Raw genomic sequence first — 17,298 nt, forward strand, 5'->3', positions numbered from 1 at the left:
ATCCAATGGATTCCAGTTAAAAGAAAGGAGATTCTGACTAAACATCAGGAAGAACCTTCTCATAGTAATAGCTATTTGACAGCGGAATGGTCTCCCTCGGGAGGTGGTGGTCTCTGATTTTTAAGCAGAAGTTGGATGCCCATCTGTCATGGATGCTTTAGTTGAGATTCTTACATTGCACTAGATGACCCTCTGGGTCCCTTCCAACTCTACAGTTCTGTGATTCTATTATTGTAGTCTCCTCTTCCAGAGCCCATGTGTTCACACTGTGCCGTGGTTTGGCTTAGTGTGATGTGTGAACTAGCCTATGTTTCTCAAGTGTTAGCTTGGGTTTTGCGTGGAATAGTGGCACCATAGTGTTGCAGAGCTAAAGAGCAATTGCTTAAGTTTTTCTATGTTAAAGTAATGTTATTTTTGATTAAGTTATGTTCATTAAATAATTATTTATTTTAGTTGTTGGCATCATCACTAAATGTGAACATCTGTTTTGTCTATTCCCCAGGGCGGTGCTCTGTGTTTTTCAAAACTTGACTATGCAGTAGCATGGTTCATCAGAGAGTCTATGACGATATACATTTTCCTATCGGCCTTGTGGGATCCTACTATTAGCTGGAGGACAGGACGCTACAGATTACGCTGTGGGGGCACAGCAGAGGAAATTCTGGATGTATAGCCACAGCTTTATGACTGTGTATTTCGAGAAAAGAAAAAGGAGAAAAAAAGAAAGTATTATAAATTATGTTTATATAAAATGCTTTTAAAAAATCTACCTTCAATAGTTTTATTACCTGTATGTTTTCATATCTGTTCTTTAATTTATTTTGCATGGCACTTGCATCTGTGAAAAAGTACATCTGTAGTCTTGGCCAAATGGTATCTTGTTTTTATGTACAAAATCAAATCAAGAGAATTGGTTTCAGGATTCATTTTTCTTGGGAATGTTGTGCAGCAAGTTCTAAAGACAGTATCCTTCAGTATAGTAAAAGCTACTCTTTGTTAATCAAAGGACATAATCCACTGGGAATAAGTTCTACACTAGTCCCCTGGAAATGAAAGGGAGTTGTGCAAGAGCGCAGCTATGACTCTGTCCCCAAGGGCCTTCTGGCCACTGGATTTTATCCACTGAAAAGCTAGCAGCATTTTTATTTAAGTGCAGTTAGCTTTGGGAAGCACAAGTGGCGGGGCACAAGGAGAGAAGCCTTTTAGATGATCTATGCCTACCTCTTGTAGTTGCTGCGGAGCAAGTATAAATAGGTAACTAGGCCTTACAAGTTGAAGCTGGAAATTTGTATCTATGTGTGTGTATGTATATAGATATATATATTAAACAACTTTGGTCTCGCCGCAATGAGCCAAAAGTGGACAGAGTTTGATGTTGTGGGTGGGATGAATTAATGGTTAGCTATGCCTAGAGGGCATTTTTTGGCCAACTCTAATCGGTTCTGTCTTGAACCATTTTAAATCACTGTGCTGTAATTAGCCAAGCTAATCTTCATTCCCATTTTGACTTTTTTAAAAGGGTGGGGTTTTTTGTGTTTTTTTGTGTGTGAGTGAACGTTTGATAGTTATGGGGAGAGGGGGAATGCATTTCAGAAACATTTCACATACGAGCTATTTTCTTACACACTGTGTCTTCTTAAGAATGTAATTTCATGATGCAGGTATTTAGTGTCTTTTTTTAAGTGGGCATAGGTCTCTCTCTTACACTAGTCATCCTTAAATCTCTGATTGCAATAGATACTTGTCAGTATATTAAAATGCAAGATGAGTTTGCTGTTACTGATATGGAATGGTAAGCTTTAACTATCAAACTAGGTCCGCTCTAGGCTTTTTTTCTTCCTTTAGTTAATCTGGTCTCTCAATTGGGTTTTTTATATTCAAGTTGTAACAACTGAAAAGACTAGGTTATAAGCAAGTTGTAAATGCATGCTGTCTCTTACCCTGTTTCCTCCTGTTGGCTTGTTTTTCACTGTGGGGTAGCTGTTAATGTGGTGAACTGGACTTGTTTAAAACAGACTCTGGTTGCAAAGCAAAATGGAGAGGGGCACAACATAAGCCTTTGTTTTCTTTTTATAACCGTATTTATATTGCTTTTTCCTCCAAATGGGCATGGCATGCTGTCACCATAAAAGTATGTGTATTCCAGTATGGCAGCTTTAAATCCTAAGTTTTGGTACTTCTGTGACAAAGAGCTTACTCTGTAGCATATTAGCAATAACTCTGAGCATTTATAGAAGTACATTTTTTTCCAGTTTACTGAGCCAGTCCATTTAATTGTCCTGTACACACACCGTGTAATATAATAATGTGCGTGTGTGAACGCACATGTTTGTGTGTAGACAGATCCTATGAAACATTCCCTAGACCAAAACCTTTCATCCTGCATTCTCTTTATTTGCCTTATGACATTACAGAATATGTTTTGAAGGGCATCTTATTTCCACAAACAGAGGCTTTTTAATGTGTGTTCCATTATTTACATGTGAATTGGGAAGAAATTCCCGAGGAAGGCTGCAAACAGCAAACTAGTCTGGTTATGACCCACTCAAGTTGTGTTTTTGTCATCTTCATTGTTTTATCACTGTTGTCTTGATTAATTTTGCTTATAATGTTTGTGTGGGGTTATTTTGTGTGAAGTTTGGTTGATGCCATCCATTATACTGCTAAAGTGAAGCTTAGCTGGTCTAGCTTGATGCTAATCACCATGTCAGCAGTGTAACAGAAAAACCAAAAAGGCCTGACAGACTTCAGTGTGTGTGTGTGTGCGTGTGTGTTCACTATGAAGAATTGTGTCAAATAGGTGTGTGTGTGTGTGTATATGTGTGTTTGCATTAGTGAAACCTTTATAATTAAAGGAAACTGATGCTTCACTCAGATGAACAACTTGATTTCTTATATAAGAAATCTGGGTTGATTATGAAATGGAAATACTTTGAAAATATTGTAGTATGGCACTGTGACAGAACAGAGCAACGGTTCACAATGGCTAATTTAAACTGTCTGTCAACATGTTAAGAATACCATGTTTATTTAAAATCATTGTCTTGTTTTTTGTTTAAAAATAAATTTTGAATACAATCAAATGTTTTGAGAAAGTAAATCTATTTATCGCCTTTCTCTCTCTCCATTACATCCTTTTAAATGCATTTCATATACAACATGTGTGTGACTGTTTCATTAGAAGACCAAAACCTAGTGTCTCTCTCCACCCCCCCCCCCCGCCAATCTTGTATCATTTACATTGTTCTGTAAAATGCACTCCGGATAATTACATTTTCTGATATCAAATTAGGGTTTTTAATATCCATTCACAAGGAGTTTGTCTCTAAAACTTCAAAGTTCCTTAGAAGCCCAACAAGCTGGAAACCTGTAAATACGTCACTACAAGCGTCTTGCACTCTGGGAGTTTCACTGAATACACTTGTTTCCCATCTCAGCTGCAGAATGGGTGGACCCCTGTAGCTTTGCTACAGAAACATGATTTATTGTTCTTACACCATGTTGTTCAGTCGTTTAGTCGTGTCTGACTCTTTGTGACCCCATGGACCAGAGCACGCCAGGCACTCCTGTCTTCCACTGCCTCCCGCAGCTTGGTCAAACTCATGCTGGTAGTTTCGAGAACACTGTCCAACCATCTCGTCCTCTGTCGTCCCCTTCTCCTTGTGCCCTCCATCTTTCCCAACATCAGGGTCTTTTCCAGGGAGTCTTCTCTTCTCATGAGGTGGCCAAAGTATTGGAGCCTCAGCTTCAGGATCTGTCCTTCCAGTGAGCACTCAGGGCTGATTTCCTTACGAATGGATAGGTTTGATCATCTTACACCATACTAACACTTGAATACCTTGTCTGGGAGATGTATTTCAATTGGCAAACCTTCAATTATTTAATTTAATTTGTTATATTTAAATATATATCTGCACTTAATTGGGATTCATAGTGGATATTTTTCACGATTGTACCTTTTTCAATTGCTTGTTTGCGTTTGTGCAAGCTCCTGTTCTAATTCTGTGCCCTTCCTTAGTTTGGCATTTATCTATGTTCTGATTTAAGCATCAGATGAAATGCTGTGGGGTTTTATGTTGTTGCATCTCAAGGAAGTAGCAGCATAACTGAGGTTTCAAAGGAGCGAACATGTATTATCTTTACAAGTCCATGATGCAGAGATAAGGGCTGAAGAACATATGGTTATCTTTAAGGGGTGTGTGGTTTGAGGAGGGTGCAAAACATTCTACTAAGATTTGCCACAAAGAGAAGAGTGTAAGCCTGCCGGCAGGGCCCTGTAGTTTTTGTTAATTTTTGGTTGTACACAGCACCTAGAGACCTGTTAGGTAATTTCTAAATAAAGTACGATGACACCTTGCTTAAAGCCACTCAATGACTGCTCTGGTTGAATTGGTATTTGAATATCCAGTCATCTTCCTTTTATGGAGCTATGCTAGGGAGAAAGGTGACTGGGAAAGATATAAAATGAACGACAGTTCACTAGCTTTTGAAAAAGAAATGAAATATAATTCAGTAGCTTTTCACTCTCAGATCAATTTTGGCTTTAGTCACACCATTGTATTTTAACATTTGAAATTGCTATTGCAGTTGAGAAGGGTTGTTTATTTTAAAACTCCTCATAGAGGCTGATGGGGCTGAGCCTAGAAGGCCTGATCCGTGTTGAAAGGGCACACACAGTTTTAACAAAAGGCATGCTCTGTTCCATCAGCCTGGACTTACATTTGCACATCAGCACAGAGGATGGATTTTCCTTCAGCTAAGTGGCTTGTCTTCCTTAACAATTGCTTTATGTTGACTAGTCAGCATTGTGTTTGTGAAAGACATCAAATGCCGCGTTGCAACATATTGGATAGACATGCTTCTGGTGCAGATGCTGGAAATGGTGTTGCAACTTGCCTGCTGCAACTCATGGCAGGAAAGCAAATCTATTAAAGTGCATTATACCCAGCACTGCACTCATAAGAGTTGCACCCAAGCAACGGGACTTCCCCTTTCTCTCTCTTCCCTGTGCACCCTCAAAATCTGTTCTGTTGGAGTCCTCCAACCCTTTGGAGCAAATTGAGGGTAGGGGAGAGTACCAGGGAGGAAGAGAGGGAATGGTGGTGGTGGTGGTGATGATGATGATGATGATGATAAGAATACCCCACCCACCTGGCTGGATTTCCCCAGCCACTATGGGTCTCATTCAGCACATATAAAAACATAATAAAAGGTCAGACGTTAAAAACTTCCCCATACAGCACTGACTTCAGATGTCTTCTAAAAGTTGTGTACAGTGGTATCTTGGGTTACAGATACTTCAGGTTACGTGTTTTCGGGTTGCGCACTGCACTGAACCCAGAAGTATTGGAACGGGTTACTTCCAGGTTTCGGCCAATAAAGCGAGATGAGCGCCGCAACCCCAGAGTCGGCCACAACTGGACTTAATGGTCAGGGGTCCCTTTACCTTTACTATATTGTAAAGCCTGGTACATCAAGGACCCTTGTCTTCAATCTGCAGCCGTAAAAAAGCCATGCTGCAGTTGGGACAACTTCATGCTATCCCAGCATCAAAAGCCCACCTAATTAAAAGTTTGCACTTGTTTCTGGGAGGATGCCAAGGAGAGGCAACGCTGGGATCCAGTAATATAGTTGGGATACAACCTTGATGTGCCTGAGTGGAAAGTGCTTCCTCATGAGGACCCTTTTGCGTCTTGCAGGGCTGCTCCAGAGGGTTGGCTGGCCTTGGATGTAAATTGGCAGGTCAAGGCTGAGAGCAGAACACTCTCGGTTTGGATCTGAGCCCAGTATCTCTATGAAGCACATAGAGGGCTTTGCAACTTAAAGCTGGTGACCAGTAATGAAACCAGATAATGTATGAAAGCGATAAAACAAATGACAAACAATAGGGAACAGTAACAAAATTCAAACCGACATAGGACAATAGTTGTTTTGTAGGGCTTATGGAATAGGTAAAGAAAACGGCGTATCTTTGGTATTTCCTTTTAATTTGAAACAGGGTGAAGACTGACCAGAACCCTGGCCATAAAGCAGGACGCAACTTGGAGAAATCCACATCCATGGCCTGAAAGCATACAAAATCATTTCACCTGTTAGTGAAAGAAAAACAGGGAACCTGTGCAGCTATTATCATATGACTGGTGCCATGAAAAAGAGAGATCTTAAGCTCTTCTGGATATTGGCTGTCTGTCTCTTTGCAAAATTCCCCCTGCTAAAAGCTTTGTTCCACCTTACTTGCTTTTTCATGACTCTAGTCCATAATACAATTTGCTAGTCTCTTAAAGTACTGTAGGGCTTTTCGTTTACACAATACCCCTCCTAACATCTGTCCAAGTTACATTCTGCCTATAACAATGAGGCCTTCTGTGTCCGTTCCTAGATCTAGCTAGTGAACGGCTGCATTATACAAGTCAGACTGTCATTATTTTGGGCATTCAGCAAGCCAGCTACGCTTTATTGGAAACATGCAGTAAGAGCTGTCAGGATAATTTTTTCCTTCAAGTTTTAAAGGGAAACAAGATACTGTTCTGGATACTGGAAGCTTTCAGTTGTGTTTAAAACATTCTTCTTAATAGCTTTTAAATGATAACGAATTCTGAGGGGACTTAAATGACTTCTGGGGAAAGTTTAACCCTTCCTGGTTTTTTCTCTTTCTAGAGAATGTGAGTTTATGCATCACATCTGGCTCTTATGACTGCCAGCTGTTGAGACACATTATTTTCTTTCTTTGAAAGCTTTCAGTGACATTCTCTCCCCGTCCACCCTGCCCCGAGCTAAGGAAGCTATGAACTATTGGGTGAGCAGGGGCCTTTAAGGGAGAGTAACCACTGTGTAAACAAAATTTTGTTTAAAAGTTCCTGGCTTTGCACAGTTGTTTCCCCCAACATTGCCTCTTTTTAATGCTATAAATCGAGAGAGAAAACCCCTCAGAAGATGCAGACCATTAAAAGATCTCTGCTTGATCAGACCAAAGGCTCGTCTAGTCCACAGTGGCTGGCCTACGGGAAGCCACAAGCAGAAGAAGAAGAAGAAGAGGAGTTTGGATTTGATATCCCGCTTTATCACTCCCCTTCAGGAGTCTCAAAGCGGCTAACAATCTCCTTTCCCTTCCTCCCCCACAACAAACACTCTGTGAGGTGAGTGGGGCTGAGAGACTTCAAAGAAGTGTGACTGGCCCAAGGTCACCCAGCAGCTGCATGTGGAGGAGTGGAGACGCGAACCCGGTTCCCCAGATTACGGGACTACCGCTCTTAACCACTACACCACACTGGCTCTCCAGTGCACTCTTGCTTCTGATCATGCTAGCTATGATGCTGGAGGGGTATAGGCTCCCCTTTCTTTTGTCTCCAGTGAAAAAGAGCCTACCAACCCTCTAGGCAGTTGGTTCCAATGCCAAACACAAACATCTCCTGAATCTGAAGAAGTGTGCATGCACACGAAAGCTCATACCAAGAACTAACTTAGTTGGTCTTTAAGGTGCTACTGGAAGGTATTTTTTTTATTTTGACTATGGCAGACCAACACGGCTACCTATCTGTAACTACAAACATCTCCTATTTAACTGGAATCTAACCTCCAGTGACTTAAACCCATGGAGAGCTAACCCCATACCTTTGAGGCAGCAACAAGCCAGTCTCTGCCCTCTGCTACATGGCAGCTCTCAGGTATTTGAAAGAATGCTATCCCCTCCTTGCCCAGTCTTCCCAAAGCTGAACATGCCCAGTTCCTCCAGCCTTTCCTTGTTTTCCATATTGCTGGCCATCTCTGTTGCCCTCCTCTGAACCCATTCCAGTTAGATGAGAACCTTCTTAAACCTGTGATGCCTGAAGGGCCATTTATACAGTCTTTCCATGCCTGTTTCTTTAAAGAAGAGGCAGGACCAAAGGTGAAGAACGTGTGTATTGATTGTAGCCAGAAAAGAACAAATTGAACTACAAAAGCACGACCATCATATGTGCACCATTATCCCCACCCCCACACACACCATTTTTCCATGTACCCTTTTTATCATTTCTCCATGTGATACAGGTAATCCTGCTAGCCAGGCTTTAGAGATGACTGATAACTAGCAAGTACAGTATGTGAAGCAAAGTGATCCATGGGAAGGCGATTGAAGGGTTACCAGCAGTTGCATTTACAGCTCCTGCACCTTAAGGCTCCAGCTTTCAGTGCATGAAACGAAAAGGAATTGAGAGCCTGAATATTAATCGTTCACTTCCAATATGCCTTTGTTGTAGCCACAAAAAGAATCTTAGGTAACTGAGAACACAGACTTCAGAAACGATGCTATCTGAAAGGGCTCGCTCATAATGGCAAGCCACAATAGGCTCTTTGACTAAAGGGAGCCTGAGCTGCAGGGAGGATGGAGCTAGAAAGCTTGACATTCCTGGGAAAATGTTGAGTGTTCGTTTTAACTGTTAGATGACATACCTAGGTTATAGAGTCCTGCGCATGCTTTTCTGGGCAAAAGCCCAATTCAACAGAGTGGGACTGGCTTCTGAGTGGTGCTGACAGATGTGCAGGTTGCCTTATTGCCAGCAGTTTGCCCTGTAAAAAGTCTAATGCTGCAATAATAACCTCTGGCCAGCAGCAGGGAGACTTGACAGAGCAGCACACCCAGCACTGTATCTGTAACCCAAGTGTCCTGATCAAGGCAGAAGATTAAGGGGGCAGGTAGGGGGAAATGCCCCTTTGCTGTGCAGCAAAGAAGTCTGGGTTGGCCCTATCCCTTCCCCAAATTCCGTGTTTTTTGCTTCCCCTCACAAAGCTACAATTGTCAGAGTTCCCTGGGAAGATCCACTGTAGACAAGTGGAGCAGAGGGGACTTAACTTTTGTGACTGCAGTCTCTTTAGGAGACATACCTGAAGTGTTGTTGTTAATACATTTATTACTCCCCTCTCTTCTCTTGAGTGTGGTTCCCTTCATACCTCAGGGGGGAACTGCTGGGAACCTTAGTCTTGCCTGGTTAGCAAGTTCTAGCTGCTAGGCTCATTTGCCTTTCCGTTGTTCATAAATAAATACAACTTCCCGAGATTAGGGCAAATCCATTGTAAGGTTTTCCTCACAAAGTGAGGAACTCCCATGGGATACTACAGGGATGGCCAACTTAGCCAGCATTTTCAGAACACTACAAGGGAAGGTATGATTTGACTGAAATTGGAGAGGGGGAGTTGGGTAAGTAGGGCTTGTGGCTTTCATTAAAGGTAAAGGTAAAAGGGCCCCTGACCATTAGGTCCAGTCATGGCCGACTCTGGGGTTGCGGCACTCATCTTGCTTTATTGGCCAAGGGAGCTGGCGTACAGTCATGTGGCCAGCATGACTAAGCCGCTTCTGGCGAACCAGAGCAGTGCACAGAAACGCTGTTTACCTTCCCGCCGGAGCGGTACCTATTTATGTACTTGCACTTTGACGTGCTTTCGAACTGCTAGGTTGGCAGGAGCTGGGACCGAGCAATGGGAGCTCACCCCATCGTGGGGAATCGAACCGCCGACCTTCTGATCGGCAAGTCCTAGGCTCTGTGGTTTAGACCACAGCGCCACCCGCGTCCCGTGGCTTTCATTAAGAGCCCCCTAATGTTCTCTCCTATAATGTAAATACTGAAATGGCTTCTGCCTCATACCTTGATGATTTGTGTGGTGTGGAAGCCTGCGCCCCAAATTTAGTAGCATCACCTGACCCATAAACACACACACTCTTTTATTTCCTGACAAACTCATGTGTGGGTAGGCCGTCACCCATATAACATCGCAAGCAGATCTTTCATGTTCTCTTAATGGTACTATTTGATTCTGCTGATACTCTTCTTGCTCTTTCTTTTTTTTAACCTGCTGTTGTGACTATATACATTTTTAGAAGTGCAGTGCTTTTTTCTGGGGGTACTCAAGAGTATGTAGTATTGTCACCTTCCCCACCCCACCCCCCAACGTTAAAAGTGTGGCACTTACCGTAACAACTTCATAGTGAATATGGGCACTTTTTGCTTTCTTTTTTTTAAAAGGACTGTATAAGTGCATATTTTTAAGTCTGTGCTTTTTTATGATCTAAAGTTTGTTATAGACTGTGTTTAAATATGCGAGCTGCCTTGAGAGGGGGTGATCCTGAAAGACAATCCAGAAACTTCTCAGTAAGTAAGTAAATAAAACACATTGTGCACGGTTTTCCAGTTGCATCTGTCCACACATGCAGAGGTTAGCGATCCAAATATTAATTATAGGTAAAAAAGGTAAAGGACCCCTGGATGGTTAAGTCCAGTCAAAGGTAACTATGGGGTTGCGATGCTCATCTGAGGCCGAGGGAGCCGGCGTTTGTCCACGGACAGCTTTCCGGGTCATGTGGCCAGCATGAATAAACTGCTTCTGGTGCAACGGGACACTGTGACATAAACCAAAAGCACATGGAAATGCTGTTTACCTTCCTGCCACAGCGGTACCTGTTTATCCACTTGCACTGGCGTGCTTTCAAACTGCTGGGTTGGCAGGAGCTGGGACAGAGCAACGGGAGCTCACCCCATTGTGGGGATTCGAACTGCCGACCTTCTGATCGGCAAGCCCAAGAGGCTCTGTGGTTTAGACCACAGAGCCACCCGCATCCCTTTTGTTAATTATAACAATTACATGTAGATGTGCATGCACCTGCAGTCAAGTGATGTGCATACGTGAGCCCATCCATAGGTTTGAAAGACTCCAACCCATCATGGTAGCCCTTTTTCCTGCCGTGTTCTTTGTTTCTCCAGACACTTACCCGCCTTGCCCCTTCTCATTCTGTATTTCCTTCCTTTCCTGGTTTCCACAGCTGAGCTAGCAGCTGAAGCAGAAATCTGCTTTTGCTGTGAAATCTGTGTTGCCTTGGGGAGGCAGCTGGGAAAAGGCAGGCAGCAGAGCCAATGCCACCGTTCCCCTTTGCAGCTGATGCCTCTGGCGATGCCCTTCAGATCTGGAGTTGTAACAATTTAACTTTGGATCCTGTGGCGGCGGCGGCAGCCGCTGCTGCTCTACTTATTCTTGGAGGTGGAAGTGTGAAGGCTCCTGGCAAGTTAAGGGATTTAATCGGTAGGCTGGAGCATTATTAATGTCTTATTTCCTCTGGGAGACCACAGGACCAAATGGAGCTGTCCGCTTTTAAGAAAGACTCTCGGAAAAGTTCACTGGCAATCTCATAGGCCAGATGTTGTTACCTTTTTGTGGAACTTTGCTTAGCTGGCCATGTGCAGAAATAAAGCTGCTGCCATAGCTAGGACAAGACAGGCGACTTCAGTGACACTTCAGTCTCATTTTGTAAATTTTCTCCCATAGAGATAGTAAAATTTCTCCCACAGAGATAGAAAGGGAAATGGACAAGCAGAATCTGTTCTCCAGAACCACTGAGTAAAAAAAGACACCCCAACACAGTTATGCTTTGAAATTCACACTTTTCTGAATTTTGCAGCACACTTCTCCTGCCAAGAAATGTGCCTATTAGGGGAAAGTGAACAGAAAACACGCTTATTAATGGAAATAACATAAACAAGTTCAGATACAAATAGCAGAGTTGCAGTTGTCAGGATCTCTGTAGTTGGGTGAGATTCATGAAGTAAGGCAGACAGAAGTGAGGAGGGTGGCGTTCTCTCTTTACCTGGCCTGAGGAAGGAGGAACAGAGACAAGAAGTTAAGTTTAGGTGTCCACCGTGACCTAAAGGTGCATTGTCACTGTTGGGTTGCTGGCTGGCTGTTTCTTTGGGTGGTGGTATTCCTGACACTGAAGCAGAGATGGCTTAATATCTCTCTGCTTACTGCTCAGAACATCCAGGCAGCCTTCAGACTTCGCTTGCTCACTTAGGTTTATACAAGCCAAGCGTAACTTCCTTGGGTTTCTAGACACCCTCCTAATACGGTTAAGACTAAGTTGGGGGTGATATTCTCTAGTTAGACTGGCTTGCGCTTCCCACAAAGATCCTGAGAAATAGTAAACGACAGGCATGATTTAGAGGTAGGGGGACAGGGAAGAGGGGCAAGAATAGTTCCCACAACTGTCTTTGGCTGTGAAGCATCTTGGAAAAGAGGTGTGTGGAGCAATCTCCTGGGCAGAAGGCTTGAGGGACTGGGTGGGAACAGCCTTGGTGGTGAAATAGCTGAGCAATGAGGGGTTGTGAAATTTCTAGTTAAAGAAGAGCAAGTTTTTGAAGGGTGTGGGCTCAGAAACAATGAGGTGATCTGGTTCAGGATGGGTAGAAGGGTCATAGTGATAAAAGGCAGGCAGAAGAAGAAGAGTTTGGATTTGATATCCCGCTTTATCACTACCCAAAGGAGTCTCAAAGCGGCTAACATTCTCCTTTCCCTTCCTCCCCCACAATAAACACTCTGTGAGGTGAGTGGGGCTGAGAGACTTCAGAGAAATGTGACTAGCCCAAGGTCACCCATGTGGAGGAGCTGCATGTGGAGGAGCGGGGACGCGAACCCGGTTCACCAGATTACAAGTCCACCGCTCTTAACCACTACACCACACTGGCTCTCACTGGTAGTGAGCTGCTGTGTGTTATCACGCAACGGAGTGTGTCAAGGAGGTTGCAAGAAGTCTCTGGGCTAATCGCAGCATGCAGTTAGGATATAACTCTTTTTTTTCCATTGGGGAGATGCAAATTTAGGCTATCCAGCTTTCAGGTGAAAGTGCTTGCTAGATGATGTTATTTGATAACTTCTCAGAATTAATTTAATGCTGAATGAAGGGTGTTTACTTGCATTACATGATGCAGAAGTTCCAGGAACAATTTAGGCATGCATTTACATGTCCAATTATGTGTTTTTGTCACTGTGGGAAATTCACCGGTCTAGGGTAGGGTTGCCATATTACAAGTGAAAAGCCAAACAGAAAAGTTGTTGAGCAAACATGTATCCTGGTTGGAGGGTGTGATAAACAGACTTAAACTAGTTTAGCAGTGGATGATGACAGCAATGCCATTTTGATGTACATCCGCTGCCTTCTAGAGGGACAACACAGTTCTGTACATTTCCAGCTTATTGGAAGGCAACCGTGGCGTGTGCCCATTGAGAAGCACCTGAAATGTCACAAACAAGCCCTGCAATACCTGGAACAATTTTGCAACTGTCTTTGAAGTGCACCTTGCGTCCTTTTTTTTAAAGAAATGATGAGGAATTTGCATATAAATGAACAAATGCGCATCTGCCACTGTGTGTGGAGGTGTGTGTGTGTGTTAAAGGGCAGACATTCTGTATGAAGCCCAGGGAGGAAATAATCTCTCTCTTTGGCGATCACTCGTAGAAGAAGGGGCAAGGTTGATCCAGCATTTGACCTGGGAGACTTGTATGAGAGCAAAGGAAAAGGCAAAATGACAGGTTCACCCATTCACACTATGAGAAGTGAGGTTACAGGGAACCAGGCAGAGGGCCTTCTCAGCAGTGGCTCCCTCCCTGTGGAACACCCTCCCAGCAGATGTCAAGGAAATGAACAACCATCTAACTTTTAGAAAACATCTGAAGGCAACCCTGTTTAGGGAAGATTTTAATGTTTGATGTTTTAGCGTGTTTTTAATATTCTGTTGGGAGCCGCCTAGAGTGGCTATGGAAACCCAGCAGAATGGGAGGGGCATAAATAGTAAATTATTATTATTATTATTATTATTATTATTATTATTATTATTATCTTAAGATGTGAGAACCAGGCTTGAATCTCCTATCATTAAAAATGAGGAGGTTATGGGGTGATATGATAGCCATGTTCAAATATATAAAAGGATGTCACATAGAAGAGGGAGAAAGGTTGTTTTCTGCTGCTCCAGAGAAGCGGACACGGAGCAATGGATCCAAACTACAAGAAAGAAGATTCCACCTAAACATTAGGAAGAACTTCTTGACAGTAAGAGCTGTTCGACAGTGGAATTTGCTGCCAAGGAGTGTGGTGGAGTCTCCTACTTTGGAGGTCTTTAAGCAGAGGCTTGACAACCATATCTTAGGAGTGCTCTGATGGTGTTTCCTGCTTGGCAGGGGGTTGGACTCGATGGCCCTTGTGGTCTCTTCCAACTCTATGATTCTATGAAAAACAACAACACCAAACCCTGAATCAGATTGAGGCTGGGTCTTCCCCTTTCCTGCATGCTCTTAGTGATAAAAATGATACCTTGTGCATTGGGCTACAAAGCTGAGCACCATACATGCATCTCCCCACACATCACCCCCGCAGAGGTAAATTGCAGCTTCTGGGGCAAATTCAACCAGGAAAACAATGCAAAAGGGAAAGATTAAGTGCCTATCATACATATGTATGTTACAACAGCAGCAAGAATACTCATCGCAAAGTATTGGAAGACACAAGATCTACCCACTCTGGAAGAATGGCAGATGAAGGTGACAGACTACATGGGACTGGCTGAAATGACTGGCAGAATCCGAAATCAGGGGAAAGAGACAGCAGAAGAAGATTGGAAGAAATTTAAGATCTATCTTAAGAGACATTGTAAAATTAATGAGTGTTAAACCGTTGCGGCTATAGAAGTAAGCGGATTACAGATGTAAAGATTAGGTTAAAGGAAAAGAAAGGATTATAATTAGATTAAATTAAGGGTGAGGATTTGCGGAACTAAATATTTGAAATTGGAATGCAGAAAGGGGAGGTATGAGGAGGTCGGTGAAGTAAGTTTTAAGAGAATAAGGATTTGAAATTATATTTGTTTGTCTTTGTGTGTGTTTGTTTGTATTGTGTGTGATTTTATAATTTGTGAAAACTTAATAAATATCTCTAAAAAAAAAAAAAAGATTAAATGCCTATCCTGCAGTGCTACATCTCCTTGCCATACAAGGTGGGGAGTCTGTGACTGCTTTTGAGTTTCAAAACAAGTCAAGCAATCCAACTGCAGATTTCCCGTACTGAGTGGAGTTTGGTCTGAAGAGTGATGCAAGCCTCCGGTTTGAAATCAGGGAGAAACATCACACTCACTTCCAGGTTAGGAAACAATGTTATGAACTTCTTGCCTCAGATGAAAATTCAGTGCTCTGTTGTCTGTTTCAAGGGTGGCTGTTGGATCAAAGCTCAGCTGTATGCATTTTAATAATGTCTCTAAAACAGTTGATGTCAAGAATTGTGTGCATGAATAGTTTCTTGTGAGGATGCCAAAATCTAAATTAATAATAATAATAATAATAATGTGCCAAAGCAACACCATCAGTTCAAAAATTGGACCTTTACAGGCCTTTCCTCACCACTCCCCATATAATCATTTTACTTAGTATGGGTAACATAAGATTCTCAAGTGTGAATTAAGAATGGAAATAGATTTATTATTTGGGTTGATTGCTTTGCCCTCCTGGAAGCATTATGTTAGACCAAATTTGTTTGTCTTGTTTTCTACTGTCTGAAAAACTCCTATATTGGAGAAAGCTCCAGAGCCAAGAAAAGGGCGCTCAGAGATGGAGCTTTAAAACATGGGCAGTGTCGCAAAGAGAATATAAGGCTGGCCTTTTTGTTTACGCAACAAAGTTAGCTTGGCTACACTGGCAGATTTGTGCAGCTTTCTAGCAGCATGTCCTTTGAATTTTAATTCTCTGTCTTTGTCTCAGGAGTCATAAATCAACAAATTGCTCAGCTGGGCAATTGCAGTTGACATTTATTATCCACGACTGCAATAAGTGAAACTGCTTGCGCCACTAGTTTTGAACATGAGTGCAATGCTTTCCCCAGCCACTATTTCCAGTGTGCAGCATGGGAACATTGATATTCTAATGGGACCTGCTTTCATTATGCACGGAGGCCATCAAAGTCTCACCAAATACCTCCAGCGAGCTAAGCATACAATACGTGGTAGGCTGGCATGGGAAACGCCGTAAAGAACAAAATTGTGTTCCGCAATGACAGCATAAAAAAGAGATAAATGCAATGGAAGGATCCTTTAATTGCCAGCAGAGGTGTCATAGGTCGGTGGCATCATGCATGCTTTGCTTTAGAAAGCCTCAGGTTCAATTCATGTCATGTCAGGCAAATCACAAGTAGAGGAAGGGCTGAGAAGACCTCCATCTCAAGTCATGGGGTAGAAGCCAACTAACTTGCTTCACCAGCGTAAGGATTTCTGCTTGTTCAACAGAAACTCCCCTCTCCTTCCTGCAACCAATGCCCCCTAAATTTGTTGTGGGGGGATTTTCTGCTGCCCAAGTGAAAATCTTTGCACTGATGGAATGAGCTAGCAGGATAGCACCCTTGAAGAGTAGCCACAGTCAGAATAGATATTTCCAATTGAGGGCCTTATATGAAAGTCCTTAGCAAAATTCACCAGCATTTCAGTGCAGATTTATTCTAGTATGCACCTTTTTATGTCATTTATCTCTCTCTCTCTCTCTCTCTCTCTCTCTCTCTCTCTCTCTCTCTCTCTCTCTCACACACACACACACACACACACACACACAATTAATATTTATACAAAATGTATATACATAAATACATACTTTACAAAGCATTGTTATCTAATATTTATACTTCCCACAATATATTGCATTTCTGCTTGTTAATGTCGCTAACACACCCATTTCTATTCATACTTTATCTTAGTGTACAGAATTTTGTTCTGCATTGCAAGATTTGGAGAAGTACAAAATTTGAGGGATAACAGAGTTTCAGTTCATGTACTCTTTTGGAAAGTACAAATTAGGCAGAATTGCCTTTAAGAAAGCACCAAATCATATTTCTCCCCCATCCCATGTTGTAAGTGGACGTCAGTCCTGAAGTTATCATGCCAAAGATTTGTCAGCCACCAGTTCCAATGAAGTGGATTTGTTCACTATGAATTCTTGGGGTTCACTTTACATAAAATAAGTGCAACTCCTGCCAAGTGTTAGAGGTCAAGTGGCGGCAAAGTTTTGTTTGGCCCCTGCTATCTCTCATCTCCCCCTCCATTCCTGTTTACCAAGCCCTCCGATAACTCTCTCCGTGACTCATCCCCATCCAGAATGTTGGTAGAAAACCTCTGTGGTGTTTCAGCTGTTGCTGACCAGCTGAGAAAACCAGAGAGAGAGAGAGAGTGCATAGCAATGCCATTACTCCTGCTCTTACTGTATTCCAATAATTGCCTGTGGCCAATAAGTCAGCAGTACTGGAAAGAACACTCTTGAATTCCCCCTCACAGCAATGTGGAAATGCATTGCAGCCCTGAGAAAGGGTCATTTTACAGTGTCGGTTGCATTTTCCAGTAATTGAAAAGTGAGCAGAAGGAATGTCATGTTCCTCCTCTTCTTGTGCTGTCCATTGCATCGTGGAACAACGCAGCAATCACATGCTTCTTCACAGACGCAAGATCGTCACAACAGTTGCATTACGCTTCG

General features: G+C 42.7%; 2 protein-coding genes across 2 annotated transcripts in view; one reads left to right on the plus strand and one right to left on the minus strand.

Annotated features, from left to right (window-relative positions):
* The window catches only part of UGCG (UDP-glucose ceramide glucosyltransferase), a 33,775-nt gene extending 30,692 nt beyond the window's left edge, over window positions 1-3,083 (plus strand). Inside the window, exon 9 of the mRNA XM_082205070.1 lies at window positions 503-3,083. Coding sequence (XP_082061196.1) covers window positions 503-673 — 171 coding nt within the window. The 3' untranslated portion in view covers window positions 674-3,083. The remainder of the gene's footprint in view (window positions 1-502) is intronic.
* The window catches only part of SHOC1 (shortage in chiasmata 1), a 250,942-nt gene that overhangs the window by 142,349 nt on the left and 91,295 nt on the right, over window positions 1-17,298 (minus strand). The window lies entirely within an intron of this gene.

This window comes from Podarcis vaucheri (assembly GCF_965113315.1).
Source record: "Podarcis vaucheri genome assembly, chromosome: 17".
Taxonomy (NCBI): Eukaryota; Metazoa; Chordata; class Lepidosauria; order Squamata; family Lacertidae; genus Podarcis; species Podarcis vaucheri.